Source organism: Pelophylax lessonae (genome assembly GCF_965119305.1).
Source record: "Pelophylax lessonae genome assembly, chromosome: 4".
NCBI classification, from domain to species: Eukaryota; Metazoa; Chordata; class Amphibia; order Anura; family Ranidae; genus Pelophylax; species Pelophylax lessonae.
This window is the reverse complement of record NC_138771.1, coordinates 98227240-98242171: the sequence shown is the minus strand read 5'-3', so window position 1 is coordinate 98242171 and position 14932 is coordinate 98227240. Positions and strand designations below refer to the sequence as shown.

The 14932-nt window shown below is 43.1% G+C and overlaps 1 protein-coding gene across 5 annotated transcripts in view; it reads left to right on the top strand.

Moving 5' to 3' along the window:
- Window positions 1-14932, top strand: part of NEDD4 (NEDD4 E3 ubiquitin protein ligase) — a 519020-nt gene that overhangs the window by 288544 nt on the left and 215544 nt on the right. For all 5 annotated transcript variants that reach the window (XM_082253414.1, XM_082253413.1, XM_082253415.1 and 2 more), the window contains one exon: window positions 8663-8724. In XM_082253414.1, the coding sequence (XP_082109540.1) occupies window positions 8663-8724 (62 nt within the window). The remainder of the gene's footprint in view (window positions 1-8662; window positions 8725-14932) is intronic.

Sequence of the window (14932 nt, the reverse complement as noted above, 5' to 3'; positions counted from 1 at the left end):
AGTGTGGAAGAGATTCCCACAAATCACATATTCACACTTAATTATTTATTTAATTTATATTTCACAATTTATAGAAAGGGATAGCACAGCACTAATTAGTGCAAATTAGTCAAATTACAGATTAGACTTTCTTATAATATGTCAACAAAAGTTAGATTTTATTTCCATCATTTACACTTTCAAAATAACGGAAAAAACAAAAAATGGCGTCTGCAAAAGTTTGGGCACCCTGCAGAGTTAATATCTTGTACTGCCCCCTTTGCAAAGCTGAGACTGGCCAGTGTCATGGATTGTTCTCAATCATCGTCTGGGAAGACCAGGTGATGTCAATCTCAAAGGTTTTAAATGCCCAGACTCATCTGACCTTGCCCCAACAATCAGAACCATGGGATCTTCTAAAATAACTGGAAGACTTTTGTAAGGAAGAATGGGCAAAGATACCTCAAACAAGAATTGAAAGACTCTTGGCTGGCTACAAAAAGCATTTACAAGCTGTGATACTTTCCAAAGGGAGCAGTACATATTAACTCTGCAGGGTGCCCAAACTTTTGCAGATGCCATTTTTTTTTCTGTTATTTTGAAAGTGTAAATGATGGAAATAAAATCTATCTTTTGTTGACATTTTATAAGAATGTCTAATCTGTAATTTGATGCCTTTTGGAGATTTTTCCATCTTTCCTTGGCTTCTTTATGCACATTAATACAAATACCTGGCGTGCCCAAACTTTCGATCACCACTGTACATATGTGGGTTGTGCCATGAAGAAAGCGTTAAGCCTCCGTAGTTGGTTTAGGCAAAGGAGATTGTTCTCTGTGACACAGATTGCTACAGGAGTGTTATCGGGCCAGAATGTATTACCTATCCTAAAGTCAGTTGACTTTTTGAAGAGACCAATTGTCCGCTAATATCAGAGGTATGACACAAAATAGTTGGCGAAGAGCCGTGTTTTTCAACATATTAAGTGGGTTTACAAACCTTCTATGTTATGTCCATTTTCTTTTTCCATTTCCCACTTTATTGAAATCTCTAATGACCTTGTTTTATTTTGTGAGTTGGTGCATATACAGTAGGTTTACTGGAGTATAATCAATATTGTTGTTTGTACACATTAAGATTAGATAGCAGCCTTGGTAATTTTCAATGCTGTTTTGGTGTTTACAGGAGAGGGAGTTTTTAAAAGCAATAAGCTGTCCATATTTCTTCTTTACGGTGTGCTATATATATATATATATATATATATATATATATATATATATATATATATATAATGTTTGTACTGTAGTTTGTCTTTGGAGGTTTAGAGTTGTTAAAATAAATTATATGACATTCTAAATTTTAAAGTTGTCACTGGAATAGGGATAGAGGAGCAGGGGTGTATTACCTATCCTGGTGATGACTACGATGGGATTTCCAATCACTTCCTATAATATCACCGGACTAGACACAGGAAGTGAGACAAAGTCTTCCTGCTGGGCCACAATAAAAAAAAAAAAGAATATTGGGGTTGCAAATAAAAATAAGAAATAAGTTCAGGTTATAGATAAGTGTATGTAAACCCTAGCAAATAAGGTTGTTTTCCCTGCTCCCTTTTGGTCTTTTAAGTATACAATTGAAAGTGTTGATTTTGATTATGATCTTGTCAGCTAATAACTTCCTGTGCTCTCTGCTGTATTTTCTTATTTATCATTGTTCTGTTTTTAATTTTAATGTTGTTTTTTTTTGTTTTTTTTTTTTTTTGTTTTTTTAATGACTGTATACGTTTTTTCTCAAGTCGTCTTTTAGCATTATCTAAAAGATAGAGCTCCTACCACCTGAAACAGAAAGCACATCATCCACCCTTATGAAAAAGTGTCTGGTACATCTGTGCCTCCGTTCTTATTTTTTAATGCCCATGCTGCCATGCTTGTTGCAGGAGCTTCCCTGTCTGGCTGCCTCCTTTTTTACAGCCTCAGCAGAGATCAGAGCAGGGCTTTAAGGGGGAAATTCACACTGTCATTTCCTCCTTACTATCTCCATTTCAGTCCTAGGTTCCACCCCCACCAGGGAGTGTGCAACCACCCCCCAAGCCATAAGCTTTTCTGAAAGGCCTGCCCTGTGCTTCTCCCGTAACCCATAATCTCCTCCTGCCCTGAGTACTTCATGTGCTGATGCGGTCTGGCTTCGGACCCCAGGGGCAAAAAAAAAAGGTTCCAAGAAGTGTAAGGGGGGGGGGGGAGTAGGCATGTCTTCCAGCAGGATGGTGCCCATGAACTGCTTCCAAGGAGGGCAAGTTGATGGCGGATTCCCCTCATGACACAGTTTGTGTCACTTTCTGTGATGCACTTTTGAAAGGGATCACTTCCAGGATACCAGCATGTCTCGTAAGTGCTCACATCACTTCTGGTAACGTACTTCCAATGAGGCATCCTTTGGACATTCGGAGAGACTTCACTTCCAGCCTCGGGCATCACTTCCAGTTTTGGCAACTGTGGCTCCCTGATCCTCATGGGAACATCAGGAACATGAAAAAAAAATCACACCACATAGTGGCACCAGGGGGAAAAGCACCACAGTTGGTATGGTACTACTCCACCTATGCATATGTTGGGATGGCTGGGAGTGGGACCAGAGCAAGGGCAGGAAGCTTAAAGTGCATCATGTGGATGGCACATATGCACTTCCTATGTATTTCTTGTTAAAGCAGAAAAGTGAAAGCAGGACATGCACTTTTATCCCATTACAATAATATTAATGTGTCAAAATGACCCAATACATGGAAATAATTTCTGTTTCCAACCTTAACACCTCTTTGTAATCCTAGTGTTAATATCTCACCCAAGAACGATGGATAATAAATACACCAGCATCTGGAAATGTTTCTCCCTCTGCGGACCTGAAGAGCCACAGTGAGACTGCATCAAGCTGTCTGGGGAGACTCTCTAGCACACGATAAATAACCTCCAACTAGGTAACAGAGGAGGTTGTCAGAAGACAGTGTGCAGTGGATGGCCAATTTTAAGTTGACTGTGTCAGACACCTCTTCATCCACCTGCCCTGGAGATTCTGCTTGACAGGACAGCTCTATGGAAAACCGGGAGTCGCTATCGGGAGTCTGTCCTCCTAATTATCCACTATTCAAGTCTTTACTGTTTAGTGGTAACTGTGTATTTCCATTTATTTCTTTATGGGGTCCTATGTCCTTCACTTTCAGACAAAGGCCTAAGAGGACAAGAAGGGAATGACCAGCAGATCACATCTCCCCCCCCCCCCCCCCTCCCAAGCGAATGTTCTTTTTCCCAATAGAAAATGGCAGCCAGTTGGGTTGGTCTCCTCAGTAAAGAAAGAAATGTTGGCTACCTTCCTCTCCCTTAGGTCCCTGGGTAAGAACCTAAAAACACAGGCAGACAGCAATAGGCACAACTGCAAACCCTCAGGCTAACCTGCTATACCATCATGTAGCTGGTAGGAGTTTGTCAGATTCAGAAGAATGCTCCAATCCGGCAAAGTTTACAAAAATTTCTTTACCGACAGAGAACACAAAATAATTGCTCACAGCTATATCAGAAACGCTGGTGTCAAAGAGGAAAACGCCAAGCTATCTCTTCTTGACAAAATGTACTTAGGGTTATAACCAAAAAAGCATTGTACATTCCCAGTGCAGAAATCAGGATTTGCCCCCTTCCTGACCAGGCCCTATTTTGCAATTCGGCTCTGCTTTATCTAACGGACAATTGCGCGGTCATGCACCACTGTACCTAAATAAAATTGATGTCCTTTTTTTTGCCCACAAATAGAGCTTTCTTTTGGTGGTATTTGATCACCTGTGCGATTTTTATTTTTTGCGCTATAAACAAAAAAAGAGCGACAATTTTAAAAAAATGTATAATATATATATATATATATTTATTTATTTTTTTCCACATTCTGCTATATGACATTCTCAAAAAAAAAAAATTAAAAATCTAAATTTATTAACATTTTAGGCCAATTTGTTTTCTGCTACATATTTTTGGTAAAAAAAAAAATTGCAATATGCGTATTTTGATTGGTTTGGGCAAAAGTTATCGCTTCTTACTAACTACGGGTAAGATTTATGTCATTTTTATTGTTTTTTATGTTTTCTTTACTAGTAATGGCGGCAATCTGTGATTTTTTTTTTGTGGGACTGCGATTGCGGCGGACAGATCCGACCCCTAACTGACATTTTTTACACTTTTGGGGGGACCAGTGACATTACTACAGTAATCAGTGCTAAAATATGCACTGTTACTCTAATAATGACACTGGCAGGGAAGGGGTTAACATTATGGATGATCAAGGGGTTAAGTGGGAGCCTAGGGGAGTGATTCTGACTGTGAGGGGGGGGGGGCATGGCTTCTGAAATTACCATAGAGACATGTGATCCTATATAGAAGGATCACATGGGCTCTATGATCATTCCATCATTCCAGGGAGAAGAACGGAACAGCTGACCGTTCTTCACTCTCAGCAGGGAATGATCGCAGGTGTCAGGCTACAATCGTAGCCCTAGCCTCCTGTGAGCGAGCGCCATACAGTTACGGCGATTCGCACAGGAGCGGCTGCGCACAGGCTAAAGGATATCAAGCTTGAGTGGGCTGACCCAGAGAAGAAAATGGTCACCCCAACTTTCATAAAACACAGACACTCATTTTTGGAAGAGGACATTGACCCCTGGATCAAATTCCCCAAAGTCGACGCCTCCCTATCCAAAACATTGAAAAAGACTGACATCCTTTAAGGATTCTGGTACCCTAAGGCAGTGGTCCTCAACTCCAGTCTTCAGGGCCCACAAACAGGGCAGATTTTAAGTATTACCTTGGGGAAATGCAGACTAGAGTACTGCAATCACTGAGCAGCAAATTATATCACCTGGGATGTTTCAGTTATCTTGCAAACCTGGCCTGTTAGTGGGCCCTGAGGACCATGGTTGAGGACCACTGCCCTAAGGGACCCAGTGGACAAAAAGGCTGAGGCCTTGTTAAAAAAAAAAAAAAAAAGCCTAGGAAGCAGGAGCAGCCAATTTCAACCTGACCATTGCCACTACTTGCACTGCCCAGACACTCATTCTATGGCTTAAACAGTTTTAGATCCACCTGGAAGCTGGGTCATCCAGAGAGGAACTGTTAAAAACCATACCGACATTAAATAAAGCTGCAGCATTTTATTGCAGACACTTCAACCAAAGCCGTGAAGATCATACCTTGAACAGCGGCTCTTGTCAACCCAATCTGTAAGGCACCATGGCTTAAAGCCTGGACTGGGATACCTTTTTAAGGAAAACTGCTATGCGGACCTGAACTGGAATCTGTATTGGACCGGTCAAAGGATAGGAAAAAGGAGTTCTCCCTACCCAAGGAGAAACAAAACAAAAGCTCCTTTTGTCTGCAATGTCAGGACAATAAGAAGCAAACCGAGTCCAAGAAAAGGTGGCCTTTCACCAAAAGGAGAGGCAAAGAGGGTTCACCCTCAAATCCCCTGCTACCATTACCAAGAAACAATTACTGCATATCTGTGGGAGAAAACCTAGCTGCATATGCAAGGCAATGGCAGACAGCCACAGAAAGAAAATTGTCCTCAACACCATCTCAAAGGTACATACAATATAATAAGGAAGAACTCCTAGCACAAATAGCTGTGTTTGTCTCCCCCAACAAGGAGGGGAAAGGGTTTTGCTTTCACATCTTTGCCAAGAAAAAAGCCTCAGGAAAATTTAGACTAATCCTAAACCTCAAACCCTTAAACAAGGTTGTAAAATGCAAAAGGTTCCAATTGAAATATTCTCCCGCCAGAAACTTTCATGGCTACCTTAGGTCTCAAGGATGCTTATTTATATATATCCTGATCAGAAAGGACCACCATTGGTATCTGAGATTTGCATTTAAGAGACCACAGATCACCATACACCTACAATACACCTCCCTGTCATTTGACCTCTCATTGGCTGTCAGAATATTTACAAAAAATCTTTGCAGAAGCCCTCATGAAAATTCAGCTTTAGGGCATTGCCATTGTACCCTACTTAGATGACCTGCTTATTTTTGCAAACATGAAGGAAATGTTGGAACACAATTTGTACATGAGCATCCAGTATCCTTAGGATCTAGGGTGGAAAATAAACAAAGAAAAGTCACACCTAATTTCCAACCAGACAGTAACCTACTTAGGTTATATAATAGATGTTAATGTGACAAAAACCTTCCTCACAAAAGAAAAAGAACAGAAACTCATGAAGGCGACGCCTTCCCTCTATCTATTAACCTCAACCACCGTAAAGAATGGGATAAGGATTTTGGGCCTAATGACAGCATCCATGCCCAACTACACACAAGACCCCTACAGAACTACCTATTATCTCAAGCAGAGGTGATCAGGATTACCAACTATGTGAGCACCAGGGGAAGGAGTGCACACCAAGAGGACCAGCTAGCACAGGGCAGACGGAACCAACCTTGGGTGAAGGAATCATCCAACCTGAGAGAGGGGAAGGCAGTACAATAAGCTTTCCTGTCCTTCCAACTCCAGATCAGGATCAAACCTTCAAATCCACTCAAACAACATCACAGCTGTTGTGATAATATCAACAGACAAGGAGGTACCAAGTCTCACCAGTTGATGACCCTGGCAAACACCCTTCTAACCTGGTCAAAGGAAAACCTACTTTCTCTGTCAGCCATCCATCTGAAGGGGGTTCAAAACATGATGGCAGATTTTCTCAGCAGGTAGACCCTAAACCAAACAGACCACTTCACAGCAAGAACAAACCACCAAGTCTCCAAAGTTGTTCACATTTCCAGCAAACAATAGAAATGCATTCACTCAGAACTGGTCTCGCATACACTTTCCCCCAACAAACTTGATCCGGAGAATAGTCCAGAACATCAGGCCGGGTTCACATATGTGCGGCCGTAGTTCCCCGCATGGGGTTCAGTGTGTTTGTTTACCGGTTCAGGTGCGTATCGGGTTCGAATTTTTGCTCGAATTCGCACCTGAATCAGGCCCAAACACGCTGGTGACCCTTTTGTAATGCGGATTGTGGTAACCCTGGACCGGTGTGAACCGCTTCCATTGAGAGTAAGTCATGTGCGAATTGGAATTGGAAGTATGTCATGCGAATTGGATGTGGGGAAACCCTCTTCCAATTCACACACATGTGAACTTGGCCTCAAGGAAGAGAAAACGACAGTCATCCTGATAGCACCTTACTGGCCACAAACAGTGTGGTTTATTTGAAAAGTATGAGCATATAGCCACACATCCTGCTACCACTCAACAAATCACCTGACACAGGGGCTGGCCACCCATTGTCACATCAGAATCCTAAAGTCTTCGGCTTGGCTACTAAGAGGGTGATTTTTGGTCTATCAGATAGAATTATCAATACACTTCTTTCCAGCAGGAAGAAGGTCACACTTGCCATCTCCTGGTACAAAGAACACAACCAAGAAGAGAAACCATTCCTACTATACTGTAATTGCTACTAGTGGGGGCAGGAAAGCAATAGTCACACAGCACTTTTATCCATAGCCAGAGCAAGACCTCCCCTATCAAAAAATCTTTCTAGCCTGGAAACTATCTACAGTCTTTCAAGGATTCCCTAAAACTATTTGAACAAATAGATGACTGTTCGGAAAAAATACTCACCCTCAAGAGTACTTCTGATCTTCTTGGTGTCAGCCAAGAGAATAAGCGAAATCCAGGCACTCTCCATCCTAAAACTGTGCTACACCATCTATATGGACAAGATAGTCCTAAGACCCAGCTTTCCTGTCCAAAAAATCCACAGACCACAAGACGCCATAATCCCTTCATTCTCCAGAAACCAAACCGTGACAATAAAGAAACATATTCCAATTTACATCATCTCTAAAACTTACCTGAAAAGTACAAAATATTGGAGGAAGTCATCAGCACTGTTTGTTTGTTTGTTTCTCCAGACCCAATAGGGGACAGAAAGCCTCCAAAAGCACCATTGTCAGATGGATCAAACTAGCAATTGCACACCTCTGTTATTCTCAGAAGCAGGTACCACCCAAGGGAATCACAGCCCACTCTACTATGGCTTGAACATTTTCATACATGGTGAAAGCAGGAACTCCACCAAGCCAGATCTGCAGGGCAGCGATATGCTTTATAACCTCTGTAAAACATTACAGGATAGACTTCCTGTCCGTCCAAGACCAATATTTTGGTAGAGAGGTCCTTCAGGCTCTTGACCTCCCCTAAGCAAGTATTTCTAGCCAATCCTCTCAGATGCTGCCCTGGAAGACAACTCAAAGAAAAAAGTTAGCTTCCTGATAACTCATTTTCTAGGAGTCTTCCACAGCAGCAAAAATACCCAACACTAATATAGACAGAATATTTTTTATTAGCGAATCCCAGATGGTCTAGGATTATAACTTTTGTTCTGTTGGCTCTTTTTTTTCTAATGAGGCATAGAGGTACATGGCACTTTTTTTTTTTTTTTATTATAATGTTTTTTTTATAATGGTGAATGATGTGTTCCTGTTTTAGGTGGGAGGGGCCCTGTCTCTCAGATGCTGCCCTTGAAGACTCCTAGAAAATGAGTTACCTGCGTACCAAACGCTTTCCTTTTTTTTTTTTTTTTTTTTTATTTGTATGTATGTTTTATATGGTCTTACCAGTTATCACTGCTTTATCCAGACAGAAAATCCCCGGTTGGAGCGACCATATACATTTAAAGACTTTATTCTTCACCCCCGAAGGTAAGCAGAAGAGCTGTGTACAATCCTTCTTGCCTCCCCACTGTGTTTTGTTGTTACTGTTCAGCTGTCTAGTACATTTATCTACCTACAGGTTAGTGTTTAAAATCACTCGTGTACATTGTGTTAATTTGCTTTGTTTTGGGCAAATGTCACAGCTCCCTGATATTTGTTGCAATCTCCAGCTGGTATAAAGGCCCGTACACACTTGACGGAAATCGGACGAAATATCCTCCGATTTTTCTCTCTCTTGCTCAGCATTCATAACTGTTTTTAGTTGACAGTGCATAAATGTTCACGAAATTTCTCGTCCAGTTTTTTTTTTTTTTTTGGGACATTTTTTCCTAGACTTCCAGGTTGTCAGCAACTTCAGATCATGCGCGGTCTTTCGTATCTGATTTTTCACAGACGTACTGCATACACATTAAATGAAAATCGGTCGTCGGGGGACGGACGATAAAAATTTTGGTGTTTGTCCCTCCGTTTTTTTTCGTTGAAAATGTCGGCATCGGCTGCTGAAAGTTGTGTACACACTAGCCGAAAATCGTATGATTTTACCTCGGACGGGAATTTTCGGCAGATTTTCTACTAGTGTTTACCCCACTTAACGGTCTGTCATTTTAAAACACAACATAATACATGCATTGGTGAGCACTCATTGATCAGCAGCTCCCGCATGATTGCACTGACTAGTGAAATTCCTTTTGAGGCTAAAGGAGCCCTGAGTATGCATCTCTGAATGGCATACCAGAACAAAGCAGAGATTCTCATTGGTCTCGTAGCCAGTGGTTAACAATGGTCGCTCGTAATCACTCACTTTTTGCTGTTACACAGCCTCCAGGGCTGTGTAGTGATGTAATAAAGTTCCGGACCGCTATACCAGCAGGAGAGGGCAGTGAACAATGGGGAGCATGTAAGTTGTATGAAGCTGGAATTGGAGGATGTTGTGAGTTAGTTTACGTTTTCATTTTTTTGTGAAAAGGTAAACTAACTCTAATCTTTTAACTGGCAAAAAATGTCTTTCTCTTGAGCATTTTTTATGATTTAATCACCTCTGCCACACTGCCCAGCCAGACATATCACTTTGACAATTTCCTTATGCAGCTTCCTGGATCACCTCCCAGCTAGTTAGACAAAGGTGCTGATTCTGATCTAGCTACCAATAAGCAGATTGAATGCAGAGCAATGACATGAGTGATTGTTTTGATGAACTAGCTAGCGGTATGCCTGTATGGTGTAGCAGATGTGTGTATGTATAACAGAACTGGCTGTACAGAATTCCAAATCCTTCAGCAGATAAAACAGTAAATGTATCTGTGTGAACTGTGTATTTAGAAGGAACTTTCGAAGGAACATTCGTACGAAAATTCTTAGTACATCCGATGACTTGACGGTCCTTTAAAATTTAGTGTGCTTTTAACATATGATTTAGCAATGAATGTAATTTCCTTAACGAAAACCATATTTACTGTTAGAAATTTGTCTGAAAAAAAATAAAAAATTCTAGCCTGCTCATTCAAATTTTCTATTCACTGCAGTCGAACATTGATTTGACCCCACTAACCTTTTATAAAATCAATAAAACATTCTTAACCCCTTCCTACACAGTCCATTGAAATATGACAGCTGGACGGGATCCCCTTTATCCTGGGAGGACATCATATTATGTCCTTTCAGGATCATCCCGCACTCCGCTGTGTCCCCTGGACACGGCCAATGGTAGATCACTGTATCGTCCCGCTGCTGGTACCATGTGATCGCTGTGGCCAATCATAACAGATCACATGGCCGTGGTACATAATGAAAGGCTTTGATTCATGCCTTTTATTGTGCATTATTGTTATGAGCTCTGTGATTGGTCACAGTAATCAGCCAATCTCTACCATGTGATTAGCTGTGGCTAATAATAATTGTAAACACTGAATGAATAGTTTTAGTTCAGAAAAACTGTTTGCTTATAACTGTAAAATTCACAGTTATCATTATAATGTGTAAAAAATAAAATCCTGTTCACCTCCCCAGAGTAGTACGATGTTACTATGGTAACAATGTATTGCTTTGGTCACTGTATGTATAGAAAAAAAACTTATAAAAAATTGAAAAAAAAAAAATATATATATTTTTTTTTTTCCTTTCGTTCATTGACGGACAAGGCTCCTTATTTTCTTCACCATTGGGTTATAGTGCCCCCTACAAGAGTAAGACACTAGGCAGAAAAAAGTCTAGCTACACTTATGGGCAGTCTCAAGGGTTATACTCCCTCTTTCTGCTATAGGTACTCATTTTTTTTTCTGCCTAGTCTGGAGTAAGGACCTAGTTCCTTGCTAGGATCTCTGATCCTGGCAGTTTTTTTTTTTTTTTTTTAGATAGATTTTTTTCTCCTGGTTGTTTTCCTGTAAGATCTACAATTAACTGCAGGACTGTGCAATGGGCTGGATAATCTAGATCCAGTGGTCATCCCAGTCTTTCCAGCAAGCGTGCGCAGCAGTGTTAATTTCGTCGACTAAAACGTTTTACGACTAAAACTAAAACAATTCAGATGCCTAAAATACGACTAAAACTAAAATGACATTTTAGTCAAAAGACTATAACTAAAACTAAATCGAAATTTGCTGCCAAAGTTAACACTGGTGCATGCTCAAAGCTTAATACCATAAATAATAACATATTCGATTTTTCACTCCAGGACCAGCAGTAGTATATAATGAGTTTGGAAATTGTAGAGAAATGCATTACAAATTACAATTGAGCTACACCTATATAGATGACTAAAATGAGTTATAGTCGACTAAAATGTAGGACGTTTTAGTCGACTAAATACGACTAAAACTAAAACAGTTCCAGAAGACTAAAATGGGACTAAAACTAAAATGCTATTTTAGTCCTAAGAATAAGACTAAAACTAAATTGAAATTTGCTGCCAAAATTAACACTGGTGCGCAGACCTCAGCTCCCCTCTAGGTCGGCCGCGACATAGCCCCACTGAACAGGGGCTGGCTTGTGAGTTAAACGCCTCGCAAGGTCGCATTCGACCGTGTCTCGGCCTGAATGGCAGTATTCCCCCTGGCCGACAGCCCCCCATTTCAATGGAGAGGAGGTTCTATCTGGAGCAGTGCCTGCCTGGTTCCTGGTATGGTAAGTAACTGCCCCCCCCTTTCCCCCTGCAGGGTTTTTGGGTGGGCGTGGGCTCCTCCATGGGACCCGTGGGTTCCCCTGCTTCCTATTATGCACCACCCTCATCGGTCTGGTGGTTCTTGTGGGCCATATCGCCCCCCCATTCCCCCCTCCTTCCCTGGGGCTGTGGGGTGGCCTGGCGATCGGCTGTGGGGGGGGCTGTACCTGGTGGAGGCCCTTGCCAGGGCTCCCACTTCCTGCCTGTGCCATTTTCTGAGGCCTGGGGATCCCTCCTGGGTGCCTCATGGTGCCTTAAGGGGCAGCCGTTTTCTTGTAGCCTGTGTGCTTAATGCATGGCGGCCATGTAGTCCGGTGGCCATTTGTCGGTGGTTTGTCATTGAAAATAACGGCAGCCATGACAGTGGAGCCCTCTCGAGGGCAATTTCGGCGGTGGGAGCCCCTCCTCATCCCCTGATGCTGACTCCTTGATTTTTTCATTTCCTGATCACCGCACTTGCAGTGCAGATTCTGCTACTGGCTGCGGTGCCTGGTTTCAGCTGGGTAGTGAGTGTTGTGGGTTCCTCTCCCTCTCTGCTGAGGATCGATTGGGTGCTCTGTTACTGGCGACAGGGGGGTGCTGCCAGAGAGGTGGGGGTTGTCCCTTAGCAGTGTTTACACACCTTTTTTGTGGGGTCCCCCTGGTGACTCATGGAGTCTTTGGAGCACATTTCCCCACCTGATCCCCTCTGGGGCAGCGGGGCCCTCCGGGTCCCATCCATCCATCGATGCACTGACGGCGGTCCTGGAGTCCTTTGTGTCCTGGGTGGAGGTGGTTTTTGGACGACGGGCTGGCATAATGTGCTCCCCGCCTTCCCCTGCCTCATCTGTCTCATCAGATCCTGAATCTGATTCAGCCACCGCAGACGTGGGTCACCCTGCTGGGTTTGCAACCGCATGCCCTGAATCCTCAGATAGTGAGGATGATTCCTCCACTTCTTCAACCGAGCACGAAAAGGGGCTGGTGGATGCACTGTATCTGTGCTTGAGACTTAAAGTTGGAGGACGCGGCTGCGACGGAGGCACAGGTTCCCTTTGGCACTCACAAGCCATCCATTTGCCAGAATTTTCACTAAAGAGTGGGGACGACCAAAGCATCCCTTTGGGGTCCCTAAGGGAGTTGCTAGGCGATACCCCTCTCAGGAGTCCTTTGTTAAGAAGTGGACACTCCGGTTTCCACATTAAACAAGGCAACCATGATTCCACTTGAAGAGTCCCCAGCCTTTAAGGACCCGGCTGACAGGAAGACGGAGGCTGTGGCCCGCAATATGCACACCCCCGCTGGTTTGACACTGAGGTCAATATTCAACATTGCCCTGGTGTTGCAGACTCTGACCGAATGGGCTAAGCTTTTGCGTCGTGACCTGGAGGGGGGGGGGAGTAGCTCCCTCCTGCCTTTGCTGAGCTGGTGGACCAACTGGTCCAGGGGCTGCAGTTTATCTGTGATGCCTCTTTGGATGCAACTCCCCTAGTGGCTCGGCTCTCTGTTTTGGCAGTGGTCCTTCGGCGTGTCTTGTGGCTCAAATGCTGGTCTGCGGACCAGACTTCTAAAAGGTCCTGGCTGATCTTCCCTTTCAAGGAGATCACCTGCTTGATGCTACCCGGATGACATCATTAAAGGTCTCACAGGGATAAAAAGTACCTTTCTTCCACAGGCTACTAGGGACAAGGACCCTCGTCGTCAATTTGGTGCTCTCGGTCTTCCAGAAGCCTCCTTTTGAAAATCTTCAGGAGATTCCCCTGCTTACGCTGTCCCAGAAGGTGGACTTTTTGGTGGCTATCACCTCTGCGCACAGGGTGTTGGAATTGGTGGCGTTATCCTGTCGTTCACCTAACTTGGTGGTTCACAGAGATAAGGTGGTTTTTCGCCTCTGTCCATTCCTTCCTCAGGTTATTTCTGATTTTCATTTGAATGAAAACATTGTGTTGCTTTCCCTGTGTCACAGGCAAAAACATCCAAAGGAAATTGCTTTGCATGCCTTGGATGTGGTCCGGGCAATTAGGGTGTACCTGGCAGCTACGGAGTCATTTAGGAAGTCAGAATCCCTAATTTTGCTCACAGGTGGGCCTCGGAAAGGGTTGTGCGCTTCCTCTGCGACCATTTTCAGATGGATCAGACAGACAGACGGTTCAGGTCTATTCCATCAAGTTTCAGGTTCCTTCTTTTCTTGTCAAGGCACATTCTACTCGGGGCGCTCAGTGCCTCCTGGGCCTTCCGTCATCAAGCGTCAGTGACACAGGTTTGCAAAGGGGACACCTGATCGTCGGTGCACACTTTCACAAAGTTCTATAAAGTGGATGTGTTGGCATCTGCGGATGCTTTCTTTTGGCCGCAGGGTTTTGCAGGCTGCTGTTTAGAGGACCTGGTCCTCTTTGAGGATATATAGTTATTTTTTTCAGGTGAGCTCCAGTTGTTTTGGTTGAGCTCCTGATTACCTGGTTGTCTGAAGTTAGCCTTGGGGGTTTCTTTTTTGCAGTTTCCCACCCCTCATGTTTAACACTGCTTTGGGACTTCCCAATGGTTATGAAGATCATTTATTTAAATGGGATTTTTGGCTTACAGTAAAATCAATTTCTCTGATGTTCATTGTCTGTAGAGTTGTTGTAATTCTTTTGACACTGCTTGTAACAAAACTGAGTACCTATAGCATAAGAGGGAGTATACCCCCTGGTACTGCCCATAGGGGTAGCCAGACTTTTTTTCTGCCTAGTGTCCTACTCCTGTAGGAGGCAGTATAACCTAATGGTTAAGAAGATCAGGAGCTGTGTCCGTCAATAAACATCAGAGAAATGGATTTTAAGGCAAGTCAACAATTTAATTTCTCTTTCGTTCATTGACAGTCACAGCTCCTTATCTTCTTAACCATTGGGTTATACTGCCCCCTCCAGGAGTTGGACATTAGGCAGGAAAAGGCTTGACTACATCTATGGGGCAGTTTCAGGGGGTATACTCCCACGTCCAGCTATATTCACTTTTTTTTTGCCTAGTAAAAAGTGAGGATCTAGGTCTTTCCTGGGATCTCTGGTCCTGGCAATTTTT